Below are 15636 nucleotides of genomic sequence, written 5' to 3' on the forward strand. Positions count from 1 at the left end.
GATAGCAAAACCTATTAACACGTTATGTATTTCTGAAATAAACATGTTCGGAAACAAATAAAAATGAGAGCAGAAGAAATGAAAAGAAACCGGTAGGATCGGGCATCAAATTAAGTAAATTACGGTAAAGTTAACAGTTCATTCAATGAAATTTTGGCTTTGGCCATCGGAATTAAATCTGGTTTCAGTAACAGTAATTAAAATATTGGTAAGAGCAATTTGGATTGATGATTAAATTATTCATCTAATTGTATTGGATACACCTGCATTTTTGACGCGAAAGATATAAACAAAAACATCTTAGAAGAGAGGAGAGACCAATAAGTTGATAGCTAACTGATACGATAATGTTGAAGAATGATATTTTTTCAGATACATTTCAATTTAAAACGAGATATCTCAGTTCTAATATAGTCTAAGATAAAATCAAATAAAAAAAGCGGTTTCTCGAGACAGACTGCAAATAAAATCTAATTTATAATAGCTTCGTACTAAATTAAATCAATCATTAGTCATTGAACATTTTCGTCGAGGGAGTGTAGGAGAATCAAAATGTAATTTTGTAAAATGCTGCGACAGAGGAGTGTCGCAGACAATTTGCGAATAACTAAGCGAAGGAAATGTTAACATAATTAGACTGGGAATAATGATACCACACGGTAGGTAAAAGCAGCGAGGGGAGGAAATGCCGAAATAATGCACACATGAAATGATTAAACGAACCTGGCAACAATTGAAAGGTTGAATTATTTTGTGACAAGTGGGTTAAACGAACTTCTGAAGAGACGTTGATAATTCATCACGACGATTCCAATATGATACGAGTTGTCAAACTTTGTACAATAGAATTTCTTTAGACTAAAGTATTTTACAGTTACAAAAGTTAACGTAGAAGATCACCAACTGACGCCACGGCGGCATTTGTATAAGAGAATTAAATTCAGTTGAAATCACTAAATCAAAATGCAAATGCAAAAATAAATTAATAACCAAATCACTCTCGCTTATAGAAAGTAATTAATCAAATCTCAACCTTAGTTACCACGTAATAGAGTACGAAAATCATTCGCTAAATATAGCAAATTGCAAAGTTTCAGAACTTGACCTTCCAAGTTCAAAAGCGTACCCCTCCTCTAACTCCCCTGCGCCGACCTCGCCGCGCCCGGCCCGCATTGCAGTGAAACAGAAGGACGATACGAAATAAGAACCAGACCTGTATCAAGTCTCTTAAAATCCTTTGATTCTACTCAACGATATGACTTTCGCGTCGTTCAGATGTCGATGACCTCTTCATAAGCTATTGAACTGCATCATCCTTTAAGTTTTGTTACATGGTTGAGAGCCTGAATTCTATTTATTTACAAAATACAAACACGTACGCTTGTTCGCCGGTCGAATATTATTATTTTGTTAGATGGGCCTTTCCATATTTGTCCGTTTTGACCTTTTCGACCTTTAAAATTACGCAGAAAAGTCAAGTCAAAAGACATTAAAAGTACATATTAAATTGCAGAAATCTAACACAAAAAGGTACTTTTGTCAGCCCTGAATAAACCTAATAATTGAGAAAAGCTTCCAGGGGTAGCAGGGCCTTGACATACCTGATGTAGAGAAAGGTCAAGGCAGACCTAATGCGTTTACGGCTTTCAACCTTGTGCACTTTATAGTCATCGCATGACACTGAAAAAACGTTTCTTCTTAAATCCTAAAAATAAAAGATTACGAACGTAAAGGTATAGACCAGCTTAAGCTCGAATGTGGAATTTATGGGCATGCCCATTTGAAGATTGTTCTCTTTTAGGATGGCAAACATAATACCGCCTTGGTTACGTTGTTTTAATTGATATACAGGTTGGATTGTCTGAGATAAATCCGAACACATCGTTTACACCTCTAAATATAAAAGTGATTCCATGATACTAAAATAAATCTCAAACAATTAGTCATAATTGGCCGTGTAATCAATGGACTGGTTACGTAAACTTTCAACTATTTACATTACTCAAAACAAGACCGTGACTGTGAATTAATGTTGTTTTTTAATAAGTAGAGAAAAATACTAATATCAACTATTTCTGTAATTAAGATTTTGACCAGCATGACTTAATCACGGGGGCTAGTACGATACGAATGAATGAAAACGCTCCCTCGGGCCTTGGGTAAAAACCTTAATAAGGTTTATAACTAAAATGTGAGGAATTCTCGACATTTTTCCTCGAGGCCGCTTGCGATGAGTCACTATCGTCCTTCACCTCCGAACGGTCGCCTCGCTCGACATCCGCATTCACAATTTTACCCACTAAACCTTCTATAGACGAGCACAGCTTATTCACGTCACATTGAAATTCATTCATCGTAGTGACGTAAATGCAGAGTCTTCTAGGAAAGCCTTCTCTAACAACTTCGCCTTAAAGACATTATCTATGTTAATAAAATAGTTTAAATATTTTCGACTAAACTTCTTAACGGGGTATATTAAAGAAGATAAGAATATGACTGATATAACCTGGCTTACTCAAGCAATAATGTTGAAAACCATTGCGATTATGAAATAGCAATATTACCACACTTTCTCTGCAGAACAAATCACAAAATGTTATATTTCGCAAAGAATCCCAACAATACGACAAGATGTAAAACGCAGGTGCAGAGCGAGATAACTACAGAAATGAAGAAACATAGAAGAAACTTCAGCATTAAATAATTAAGCCCAAATTAATTCTTAACATTTTGATAACACGTCGATTTACATTAAGGTGTGAATTGAAATGATAATTTTGTGAGATGAAAGTGGAGCGTACCCTACAAACGAGCTTGTCACGTAACGTCAAGTTCATTTGGTAATTGAGCGCCCCAACCTTTCATAACTCAAGCGAGTACCATCACCTTTCATACGCCAGACGCATGTTTGTTTATACAAATACATAACTCAAACAGATTTTGCAACGTTGGCGTCTATATTTCCACAATTCCAAATAAAAGCGAAATAAGAGCGTAATATTTGAGTATGTCACAATTATTAATTGTAGACGGAGATCTAAGATAAGCTTTATATGTTGTAGATTAATGTACATACCAAGCCGCATACATTGCATCGTATTTTGCAAGGCACGCATAACAACAACATTCGAAAGTGTGTCAAGATTGCAATACCAACGCGGAGTTGAAGTGATGCGCTAAGCGGGAAACGCAACACATCGACAAGATTTACCTATCATAGGTATGGGCCTTGCGTATAGATATATGTTTTGTATTCGTTTCCGTATATACCTATGCTTTGCTACTTAAAACGGATTGGAATAACGCGAAATAAAATGTCAGAAATTGAGCTATTTTGAATAACTTTCAAAATAAGTCGTTCTATTTTCTCGTTGATGGGTAATGGTACTAAAGCACCTAACATTTGCAATCAGATTAAACTCGCATTCATTAATTCATTCTAAGCTGTCGGACTCAGTAACTAAGCCAGCCTCGGTTTTCCTGCACCTTTAAAAGCTATTTCACTAATCTCTCAGACACATAAATAAAATTGAATCTAGTGTAGAATAATAAAAATGCTAATATTGATCATTATGGGGCAGACATTATTGTTTGGGCCGGCGGGACTGCAGGATGCTTCCCATTCTACTCGCGCTTTATACGGATTCGTGAAACCATGGGATGCTTCCAATGTCCATATCGATTCGTCTGTTGTTTACGGCCGTACAGTTGGAGGCATAACGGAAACCAAATTGCCCCGAAACTGTCACGTTTTATTTTTAGCACAGTGAAATGTACAAACAGTGCCAAATTTTCATGCCTATTTCAATGGAGGCTAACTTTCACGGTATTGCATGCGTCGTTTTCGTTAGTTTAGGATTTAAATGTTTTTGAAATCTTCTGTTTCTGTGACTTAATCAGTGAGGTATTGTTTCCAAATTTGTTTACAGCAACGCCTACATCTGTTAGTCACCGTGAGTCAGATAAGGGCTATGGTAATTATTTTCTTATGAGCCAACTATTACATTGGGTTAAGATACTAAGTACATTTATTAAAATTTATCCATATTATTTTAAAAAAACGACTGAATAAAAGGACATTTTACTTAATCATTGTATAACTTGAAATTTTAAACTTTCCGGAGCGAATAAATATTAAGTTTGTATTATTCACGTTGGAATATGATTACAAGAGAACATTTCCAACAAATGTATTAAGTGGCACCAATATAAAATGGAATTGTGGACCTAAATATAACCGACCGGTTCCGTGTAAGTGTCGTGTTCTGACCCCAAACTCTTCGTGACGGACATCGTACAGCACACCGCGAATGCGATACCGCACGCGAGCGAATTACGCGATCGGGTGAACGTTTTGTAGTAACTTTGTTACAATTCGTGACATTCAACAGCGAATATTGTGCAATCACAGCAATCTAATAAACAAAATCGTACTCGAGTCGATTTCAATAATGCATTTGCGGCTAAATTGGTTGTCTATTACAAGACAAAATCTTATTTCGCACAGTCACGACAGTCACAACTCCTATTACCTAGACCTGGATGTAATACCAAGGGTGTACAATTACAAAGAGACAACAGCTACTCCGCAGAACGTTCTGTAATAACTATCCCGGTATTTCATGACATTGCAGCCGCAGCGCTTTCTGATATGCCATCTAGGTAAGCGGCGAGCCAGGCAACAATACTGCGAAACTGCGAAGTAATACGGTGCGTCACGCTGTTGTACACAACAGATAATGTCACGCAATTCCACACCGAATGGAAACTGCGACTGAAGTAAAGCTGTAGCCCACACAGCTCACAAAATCACAGTGATAACATTTAAGAGATAAACTGCGTAATGGAGACCATTATACATGGCCCTTGTCTTTAACGCTAGATAATCATACGAAGGCAAAGCTTCGCAGACAATTAATGATGCCTCGTGCCCCCAGACTGACAAGATAAAACGTTATACATTCCGCAAGGTATTTCTCTCTGACCAATATGAATACGTTAAAAGATATCGACCAGTATAAACGATATGAATGTTAAATGTCGGGGAGACAGTTTATCTGGCGGCTTACAATAGGTTTTTACTGCTGTCATTTGTCATTTAATATGTCCCCAAAAACAGGAAAAAGGGTATTTACGTTGTACCATTCGTACATGTTACAAATAAGTTTTTGCTTACCTTTAAGTATGATCCATAATATTTGGTGACGTAGGGGCTGTCACATTGTGACAGCACCATGATCTCCTGTTGGATGTCTTCGATTTCATCTTCAGCTTCTTCCAAGTCGATTATTTTAATAGCGACCACTTGTTGGGTCCTGTTATCGACACCTTTGAACACTTCACCGAAGGAGCCCTTGCCGATCTTCTCCTGTTTCGTGAAGATCAGCTCGGGGTCGACCTTCTGTGGAACAAACAAAATAATGACGTTAGAACTGATTTGTTAATGAAATATTACACAGCTTTGTATACTTAATTGATAAAGACAACGCTGTAGAAATATTGCACATTGATATTGGTAGTATCTACTCAACGTTAAAAAAAAAACGGGAATTCGATGAATAAATCGCTAATGTGAAAGTATGGCATATTCCCCCTGAGTGTTGTTTTAGATACCTTGTACGTATACATTTATGCAAAATATTCAAAAGCAATGATTGATTCATTCATAGCGTGACATACAACATTCATACATACGAGTTGAGAATATAATTGTATTTTACGAGCTCTAATTCTATGCTATTTTCGGAATTCGATTTCACATTAGTATTTCTATAAATACGATGTCTTTACAGATAGAACTAAGTATTTGTCTTAAGACGATAATGTGTGTGTGTTAAAGTATTTTAAAAGTTGACGCAATAATGTAACTAATAAGTATGGAATTCGTTATCGATCGGTTTATTGCAGATAATATAATAACATGTTTTAGATAACAATATAATCACAAATGTCATGTAAAAGTGTACGTCACTTGAAATTACTTTGCATACTTAATTAGTACTTATTAATATGCATTTGAATAAATATAGGTACCTACTGTATTTTCAAAGACGTAAATGTATGAACACGTATGAAAAATGCGCAATAAGACTATCGTGGCTATTATACTATGTGTTTTAGCGGCTACAATATAATATTTTACTGATGAGTGTCCGCACGCTTGGTCAGGCGCACAAACCTCTAATCAGTGCACAGCTCGCCAACTTTCAACTAAACCCTCGTTCCCTTTACGTCTAGACAGAAGATAATATTGTTTTAACGTTTTATTTCCAACATTACATCGTATAAATATATGTTTAGTTCAGCCTTCATCGGATAAAGCTTTCAAAGGTGAACCTTTTGGTATTTAGTTGACATTGTGTGATGAGTCAAGGCTCAGAGCAAGATGCAAGCCAAATTAAAATACCGCTACATAACGTACACATATAAAAACATTTTTTTTTTACATATTTACTATCGTATGCAGACAGTCTATAATAGTTTATTTGGAAACAAAGGAAAACGGTCGCCTTATAGAACAGGTTACTTATCAACATTTAAAAAAATATGAGTATGCCGTTAGATCGCGATAAGATGTTATCAACTTTAGAGATCTTTACAAAATAAGGAAAGATAAATGTAAACAAAAGTAAATGATAATCTAAAGCTAAATCCGCCTTCTACTCCTGACTAAGACGATCAGTATGCAAGGAGCAAATATTATGCTGTCACGTTGCAAGTTATCACAAAACGAATCAATAAAGTTATTAAAATATAGTGTTCATTGATACTATCGATCGAAGAGCTAATTCATGGAGAGAAACTCTCACATTCCTTTGTATGTTACACGCGAGGAACAACAACGCTACATGCGCTAAACAACGTGAAACTAATTTAAATAATCTTATCACTACATTAATTTTTCGATATTATAAATTAGATTCTTATTTTAGATCATGTATGACGAAATTTTATCAGTTTCGGAAAAATATATTTAAATTTTGAATAAATGGCAGCTTGTGAATGGAAATGAAATCCTTGCTAAATCACGCTGAAAGCATCATAGTTTTCATGTTACAATAAGTAGCACACGTGGATCGTTTTATACAAGTTGAGACGGCACGAGCCACAGTCGGAGAGGGACGTGACCAGACTTCTAATGAGAAAGACCTGCAGACACTCGAAAGAGCATATTGAGACTTATATATCTTATTTTTAATCTTGTACCACAGCAGTAAATAAAACATTTTTAGAAATAAACAGTGGAGTCGGCTTCGGCAAGAGACGTTCAATTTATTCGCGCCTGCTTCCAATAAAACTGAACGGATAGACAGATAAGTGGCCACATAAATCTGAACAGTTTGAGTAAAGCCGGGGGTTTTCGAGAACTGTAAATAGCAAATCAAACAAATTTACATGCACATATCTAGGCACACAGACACAGTTCCCGAAACTGTTGGCTGATAGAGTATTAAAAATTTAAGACGCGAATACGCATTGTTACAAAACTGTTATACAACACGCAGCATATTGCAGGTTTATATTTTTATAGCAAGGTAAGGGCAAAAAAGCCGTCGTAGAAGTCAGGAAGGTACGTAAACCCGTACTTAAAAGCAGGTACCCAAACAACAGGGTAGCGAACGTAACATCATTATTCCCTGTTAAAATGCCACCCATAAGGGTCTCCGAAAAAGGGGATTATAAAGTGAAAGGCTCATCTTTGGTCGCAAAAAGGCTTGTCGTATTTTATAAACCAAATTTACGAGCGAATGCATTACCTACGTAATCAAATTATACTGACAAAAAGTTAGAAAATTACAATATTTGAGGTACAAGCAAGACGAGTTGATTCGCCTGTTGACAATTTAGGAGGTTAACCATTTGGCATTTATTTTTAAATATGTTACAGATATGGCGACATCAAGCAAGGTCAATCCATTGTTGGAATTAAACAAAAATGTAAAAAGAGCGATTTAAAAAAAAACAAGAATTTGTACTATTTAAAAGTTAACGAGCTTAAACAACAATTTTTACCAAGTTTATTCATGTACAGCATATCGCTTTCCATTATAAATTCTTAATATCACTACTGTATAACAGTAAGTGATCGACATTATGGTAATAAACACTAGTACCCGATATCACTTCCTGTTATAAATAGGTTTAATGTCATCTATTCCATATTTATGTGACTTGATAAGATAAAACGTAATTATATTGTGATCAATTTAAAACAAAACTTAAGATTAGATTTACGAATTATATAATTTACAGTATTAGAAATGGACGTGATGTATATTTTGGTGCGATACGATTTTATATTTTTTTTTAGTTTTTACTGAAAAGTGTTAAATTAATGACGTAATTTTACCTTAGGCCTGTTGGTTATTAGTAAAAGGTAAAAATGCAATAAAGATTGTTAATAATTTGTATGATAGTATAAGTTGTAGTGTATGTAATGCCTGTTTGTCGAATATTTGGATTTAATACGATCAACTAAAATGTTATTTAATTTAACGAAACTTTATGTAAAATATAATTTAATATGTTTTTACAGCACTACTTTTTATCCATGGCCGCCGTTGATAGATAAGGCGCATGCGATAAAGTTGTTAATTTTTGCCGAGATAATCTCACTAAAACAAGCATGTTCACAGCTCGGTACGGATGATTGATTAGAATTATAATCCATACAAAAACTTAAAAAAATTACTAATTTTATTAAATCTTACTCATGAATAATTCTACTTATGCTATGCGAAAGTTTGTCTGCATGGGCGGATGTTTGTTAGTTTCTCACTCATAAACTGCTGAACGGATTTTGATGATATTTTGCAAAGAAATAGGTAACAGCTTGGAAACATTCTGATTATACGACTTAAGGAACAAAAGTGCGCTTTACAGCTATAGCCGACATCCATGCGGGCAGTCCTACGGGCGACTGTTGGTACAAAATACATGTATTTACTTGGATGCGTTTGTTTTAGTTTAGAGAGGACATGTTTTGTAATTTACATTCTAATTCTGATATTTGACGTGAAGGCCGTTCCCACTTGGATTAGATTAACTTAGTACCTGGTCTACTTAATATGAATAGAACAAAAATAGCAAACATTAGTGTTTTGAATAAGTTAGGCACGCAATTTATTACATAATTTAACATCTAAAACTTACTAGTTTGCTATTAATATGTTGTTCAAATAAATATTTTCGAGAATAAAAAGAAGCAATTTCTTAGTAGATAGAACAGACTAAAATGAACATCAAAAACAACAAATTAAGACACTTATTGTTCAGTCCAATACGCAGCTGCAAATATGTTAGACTAATATAATAGCTACCATTGATATTATAATATTGTATCTAATTTATTACATGTTTCACGTATTTTTACATAACTTATCAATATTGTGTGAAAATCTATTTATATTGTGATACATTTGGAATGTACCTTGACTAATGAGGATTAATTCATTTACATATAATCTGATAGAAGGTCATCAACCTTATCTCGCATATTAAGATAAGCATTTTGTTCATTGTTAAAAACAACTATCATTTAGTTCCTTTTACTGAATTAGTGTTATTCTGTAGGAACGCCAAGAGCCTTTAAGCACTGTCGCCTTCAGATATCAAGCCATCCTTTTCATTATCAAGTAAAATGTAGAGACAAGAACGTCGCTTAGATAAGTGTTCCTGAATATGGCTAATAAGAGTTGCAGATGAAATCACAGGTTGTACTTTAGATGAAAAGAATGGTAGAATGATAAATTGTTACCCATAAATACCTGACCATCACAAGTGAGTTTACTACACTGATTGAGCTATCCACTTAACTACGAACCTCTTACGTTGTTACACGAAACGAGTGTAGTGCAAAAAGCTTTTAGAAAAGTAAGGCTTTGTTCCCCGAAGATTGAAAGGATTATGAACACATGGTTATCATAAGAACTTTGAAGTGACGAAGTGTTATTTTCTTATTAGTCATACGTAATAGAAAACAGGAAAAAACAAACAAAAAGGAATCAACAAAAACGTAGGATATGTGGCTTTAAGTAATTGTATTATGTAGTACATTATCTATTAGTGTAGCATTATATTACTGATGTAATTAATCAAAATACGTGCAATCAGTTTTTGTATTCGATTTCCTTAATTAATAATGTGCAACCGGACAATGGCAAGGAACTACAAAAAATTAACATCCTTTTGTAGTATTTAAGTACGGTATAATATGAATGAATAACAAACGAGCCAAAGGTTAAGGACCAGTTCTTCGTGCAAACAATATGGTTGTCGTAACTATAGCGAATGCTTTACCATGGTCACGTAATTAAACTTTCATTACAATGATAACTGTCGCAATTCACGACATTAGTCGTTTTTAATAACGCAACTGTGACCTTGTTGGGAGTAAAAAAACTACAAGTCGTTGTTAAGCTGCCTTAATACATCTACATAATCTACATTTGATATCAATTGAACTGAATCATCATAATCAGTGTTTGATTCTTTTGGACTTTTTATGTGAATTGATTTCTATTTATTCAAATAATTGGTTAAGCTATACAGATGGTGGACTTTCAAAATTCATTTCAGATACAGTTTGGTACTAGGACTCCGTTACATTTCATTTGAGGTAGTAACCTGAAGTGTGCTAGTACCGTAAACAGAACAACCTCACTTACGACTACATTTGCTATTCATTAGATACTACCCTATATAGGAAATCGTCTTACACCGGCACACTATAAAAAGGTTTAACGGCATGCGTTCGCCGAAGACAAGTTTTTTACTGGACCTTCGTAAGAGTTACGTAAATAAGTAAACAGTCGACGTTTCTGGGGACGGAGACGTGAGAAAGTGGCTAAAACTGGGGGACAAGGAAATTTACTTTACGTCACCCAGCTAGTAAGCACATGCATAAATGGCATTTGCATAACAATAATCCATGACTTATCGTTTATTATAGATATCTTATGCTTGTTACTACCCAATATCGTTTTATTAAATCCAGAATATCAACCATTAATCGTACTACAGAAGCTTTAACGTGCTTACTAGAGAAATGTAACTTCGTGTCGAATGACGCGTGCGCAGTCGACATCCGACACGCATTGCAAGAGACGAGGAAATAAAGTACAGCTATATGAAACAGGCTATCAACTCACGCACATTACACCAGGACATGAAAGTTCCTATTAAACGAATTAAATTACATGGCGGCGTTTGGCTTCCCTTATTCCACTTACATTATTTCCAGTATATCGGCTTTGAGAAGGCCGGACGGGTGCCGGGCGCGCTGGCTGTGGCGGCACTTTCATCTGACGCCGGTCAAAAGAGGAAACATTGCTGCCCGACCAGCCCCAGCGCCCGGGACCATTACTCCCGTGTGGTAACGAATAAGAAGACTGCGGTCTTAAGTGCCGAGTTGTAGGCCCGGACAATATGGGGCCATTCGGTCCAACTTGTGCAATAGGACCTGGAGGTCCTTGCACGTAGTGATAATGCGGTGGATTTGATACCGCGGCCCCCCACATATTACAATACACTAATCACGTTATAGGCACGCACAAACACTGCACAATCCATAGGTATATCACCTCATTCCATTGATATTGGTAAAGCACTGACATCAAACGACATTTCATGAGTCTCTCCACCTGTCTTATCTCTTAAAACGACGATAATTATAATTAGCCAATCGTGTCACTTTATGATTTTAAATATTTGATAACGCACACATTTCCTATCTGCTACCAGTTGGTAGCGAGTGATCCAGGCCACTGTTCGCGATTGAAAGACAGTTTGAAAACATGAACGCCTCGAAAGCAACCGTCACCGGACGCAACTAAGACGCGTAGAGAATTAATTTGTTTGATGGACAATTGTTTTGACGAAATAAGGTCTCTAATGGTCCATCTAAAATTATTTGTTTTGAATGCCTACGAAGCAGATATTATTATTATGTGTGTCACAGGCAATAATGGTAAGTTTGGGTGTAATTTATGAAGTAGGCTGGCAAAGCGAGATCTACAATGGAAACGGTAGTTGTAGGGCACGATAAAGGTTATGCTGTTAATGTAAATGTGCCGAGGACGATTATCGAATAATGATCAGCACAGTTACAACTTGTGCATACAAGTGGAACAGTGAATTTAACAAAATAAGGACAGTCAAAAGTACAAGTTCACATCACTGAATAACAACATTCAATGGCAACTTTGATTCAAATGTCACTATGGTCACCCGCAACACTGATAGTTTCCGCACCACCGGCTGCTAGAGAAATCTATTTCCCGACACTACAAATCCATCGTGATGGATGGCGTGTGAGTTTCAACGCATTTGAATGTAGACTGGTTGCGTGTTGCGACTGGTTGCCGAGCGTTCCACACCGGCCGTCCTGGCGATTGCATTATGATTTTTTCGCAAGGGACCGGGGGGTGAAGCAAGAGTGCGGGCGGTGAGCGGCGCCAGCGAAGCGTGCAGCAGCGGCAGCTCCGACAGCGCAGCGCAGCGAAACTCGCGCGGGCTTCGTATACCCAGCAGTGCATAAGACAAGTATTCACAGCTATTCAATGCTATTGCCATATCATTTGCTCGTCGCCAGCGATCTACAAATTATAGAGATACGGGCGGAATGCTAGATACCAAGACCACCACTGTATTTAAGTTGCATTACATGTTTACTGAGCGTACTGCTGCAGTAACGCATAATAATATGACGAATTTTTCATAAACGAAAATCTGTGAAAAAGTAAAATTCATCACATCTTTTCTTATCTCTATCAACAAATGCCAAAACACGTTAAGCTGCAAATTGCTCGCATTGCTATAGGTGCTTCAAACCAGTTCCAGTTAGCGAGCGCGAAAGTCAGCAAGACAAAGACATTACAAAACTTTCGTTGGGCCGCAACAACGAGTGTCTGAATTTGGACTCACAATAGAAGTACATTAGTATTCTGTGTGAGGACTGCCGAGCATGGCATCGGGTGGACTGTCGCGAGGAGTCACCGCCCGCTCGCCCGTGCATGGAATACTATCCTAGCCGAAGTGGAAGGAATTCCATGCGTATACGGCAGCGCTACACATCACCATAACAGTTTGACATTAGGCAATGCGTCCCACATACATTATTTGGTTTACGGTCCGTTACAATCTTTTGTGTGACCTGTAATGCTTTTCATAACAATGATTTTTTTTACAATATGTCATTTAAGTTCTACATCAAACACGGAACTTTTGAAAATGTGCAATTCTATTGGATTGGATATAGACAGCAACTAATTTAGGACTATCATTACAGGTGTGCGAAATCGTGTGGGATGCACACAGGAATTCGACAAGGTTGAATATCAAATTGGCAAAGTTAAACACGTAGCATAGGAGAAATGTCAAATGTATGCCAAAAAGACCAAATGTATAATAATTACATAACAAAAGAGGAATAATTAAGTTAAATTTAATATTCAATCTATGTGTAAATAAATGTATGCCACCTTGAGACCAGGACAGGTTTTGGATTAATTGCTTCACCGGTAACTATTGAATGAGTGTTTCACGTACACGGTCACTTTTTGTAGCTATAACGTTAATTATAAATGGGGAACCGCGTAAGGTATTTGTTTAAAAAAAATAACAAAGGCATCCAACCGACAGGCGGCGATGCCTACGCGTGACTAAAATCAACGACGAAGACCGACATGTATCATAAAGAATGAACACAACCTATCTGGAGACAATGATTACTTTCAGAACAAAAAGTAAGCCAACACGAAGGCTGCCAAAGTAAAAAAAGAGTTTAATAAAACGAAACTATTCTACAGTTTCAGTACAGCTTAACACGAACAATCCAAATAAGATAAAAGATGAACGTAGCATGCTTCACTAAGCATTTGTGTACGAGAGTTGTTTGAATTAAATCGTCTTAATTCTCCATATCAGTTGGTCTCTTAGGCCAAGCAAGGTAAACGATAAGAGCTGTTATCGTGATACCATCACATTCCTTAGTCTATGTACTGTAAAGATATCTCGATAAGAGACTTTGTAAAAATAACAATTCACAGTTCTAGTAAAATAAATCGCTAGTGAAACCAAAAATACACATTTATTTGTTAGAGCAGACTTTATCCGACAAGTTTTACTAGCGATGGAAACCTCCCTGATTAATACCATGGATGCTAGTCTAAACATAGGTACGTGATCGGTAGTCTAGTCGATATACTATCCAACTAACTGGAGTTTGGAAACTTCGGGAACATAAATCTTCTAAACGCATTTGATGCAGAGTTTACAGACGCAGTTCAGGGTATACGACGATAAACGGCTGGTGCAATGCATAAACCGAAGCTGCGGAGAGATAATTTAGGGAACATAACGTTTTATAATTTATATCATTAATCATTTTAAAGTTATAACTTGATGTGTGCTAGACATTATTTCTAGATGTCATTCGTAACGTTGGTTGCAATCTTGAAAGTCAACTAACTGTCCCAGTTAGCGGATGGTTCACACCTGCACCACAGTAGCGGTAGTGACGCGAGCGCTGTTGCGGAGGTACAAAACATCCCATTTGCGTCACATCGGAAACGCATTAAGCGAACCGACGACGACATAAGAGCGCAATATCCGACCGGTGCAAGCACTGTACCGGTACTGCTCCACCTTGGAGATCGAGATTGTAAAATGACATTATTTATTCAGTGCCGGCAATCAATCTTGAAATTCACCGTCAATATGACTGGATCAAGCAGAAAGAAACGTCGATGAAATTCGCACATCACCCCATTATAAAACAGTTTTAAATATAAGGTTTTGTGTTTTCTAATATTCAAATTAACATAATGTTGGACAGCCCTTCTATAGAAATATTTTTTCACATTTACTCTATGAAGACACCTTCATGAATAAGAGAAGTACAATAGGGATGATGACTGGGTATAAAAAGAAAAAATCTCATTAGTCCCTCAGTTAGATAATTGAAAAGTATGAGACACGTATTTTTTCCTTTTTCAAAAAAACTAGAATTGACAAAGATTAACTGCTTTAAAGTTTAGGAGAGGGGGTTTGTGACGTAACGATATGGTAAAATTTTCACTCAATCGTGACGTCACGCGTAAGTTTCATTCACTGTAGTTTGGTCAATTTATGTGTGCGGGACAAATTAAAAAATACGTATCCATTATTATAATACAAGAGGGACACTGCAACAAAAATTGTCATCATCCCTATTGAAAGGAAGACGACGTAGTTTTAAAAGAAATTTAGTATAATAAGGGCATTGCTAAAAAGGTTATTCTCTCGTCAATTAAAAAGAGTTTGCAAAATTTCCTCATTCCCCTGAAATTCTCAGTAAAAATATATGCGATTTCATAAAACGCGTAAAGAAATATTTGTCTATTTAAAAAGCGCTCATATTGTAGTGTCGTCAACACAAAAGTTCCATTTCAGGTGGAATGGGACTTTTGTGTCCTAAACAAACAGAGTTCGTTTTGTAGTAGAGTTCAATGTCGTGTGTGGAGTGTGAACGATGTGCGACGTTCCGCTTTATGTTCCCTACCGGTACATTAATGATGAAACAGTGTTAGGCATACTGTTTATTAGTTTTTTATAGTCCAACGAGCACTGAATATAATTGCTAGTGATTCATTAACG

At 36.4% G+C, this 15636-nt stretch overlaps 1 protein-coding gene across 3 annotated transcripts in view; it reads right to left on the reverse strand.

Annotated features, from left to right (window-relative positions):
* LOC113501576 (serine/threonine-protein kinase 26) overlaps window positions 1-15636 on the reverse strand; it is a 70756-nt gene that overhangs the window by 38706 nt on the left and 16414 nt on the right. The window contains exons 1-2 of one of the 3 annotated variants that reach the window (XM_026882794.1): window positions 11232-12702; window positions 5177-5401 (exon numbers count right to left, since the gene is read on the reverse strand). In XM_026882794.1, coding sequence (XP_026738595.1) covers window positions 5177-5401; window positions 11232-11519 — 513 coding nt within the window. In that variant the 5' untranslated portion in view covers window positions 11520-12702. Of the gene's footprint in view, window positions 1-5176; window positions 5402-11231; window positions 12703-15636 lie in introns of those variants that run through there. The other 2 variants (XM_026882795.1, XM_026882796.1) reach the window with 2 other exon arrangements.

The sequence above is a fragment of the Trichoplusia ni genome, chromosome 15, assembly GCF_003590095.1.
Source record: "Trichoplusia ni isolate ovarian cell line Hi5 chromosome 15, tn1, whole genome shotgun sequence".
In the NCBI taxonomy this organism is placed as follows: domain Eukaryota; kingdom Metazoa; phylum Arthropoda; class Insecta; order Lepidoptera; family Noctuidae; genus Trichoplusia; species Trichoplusia ni.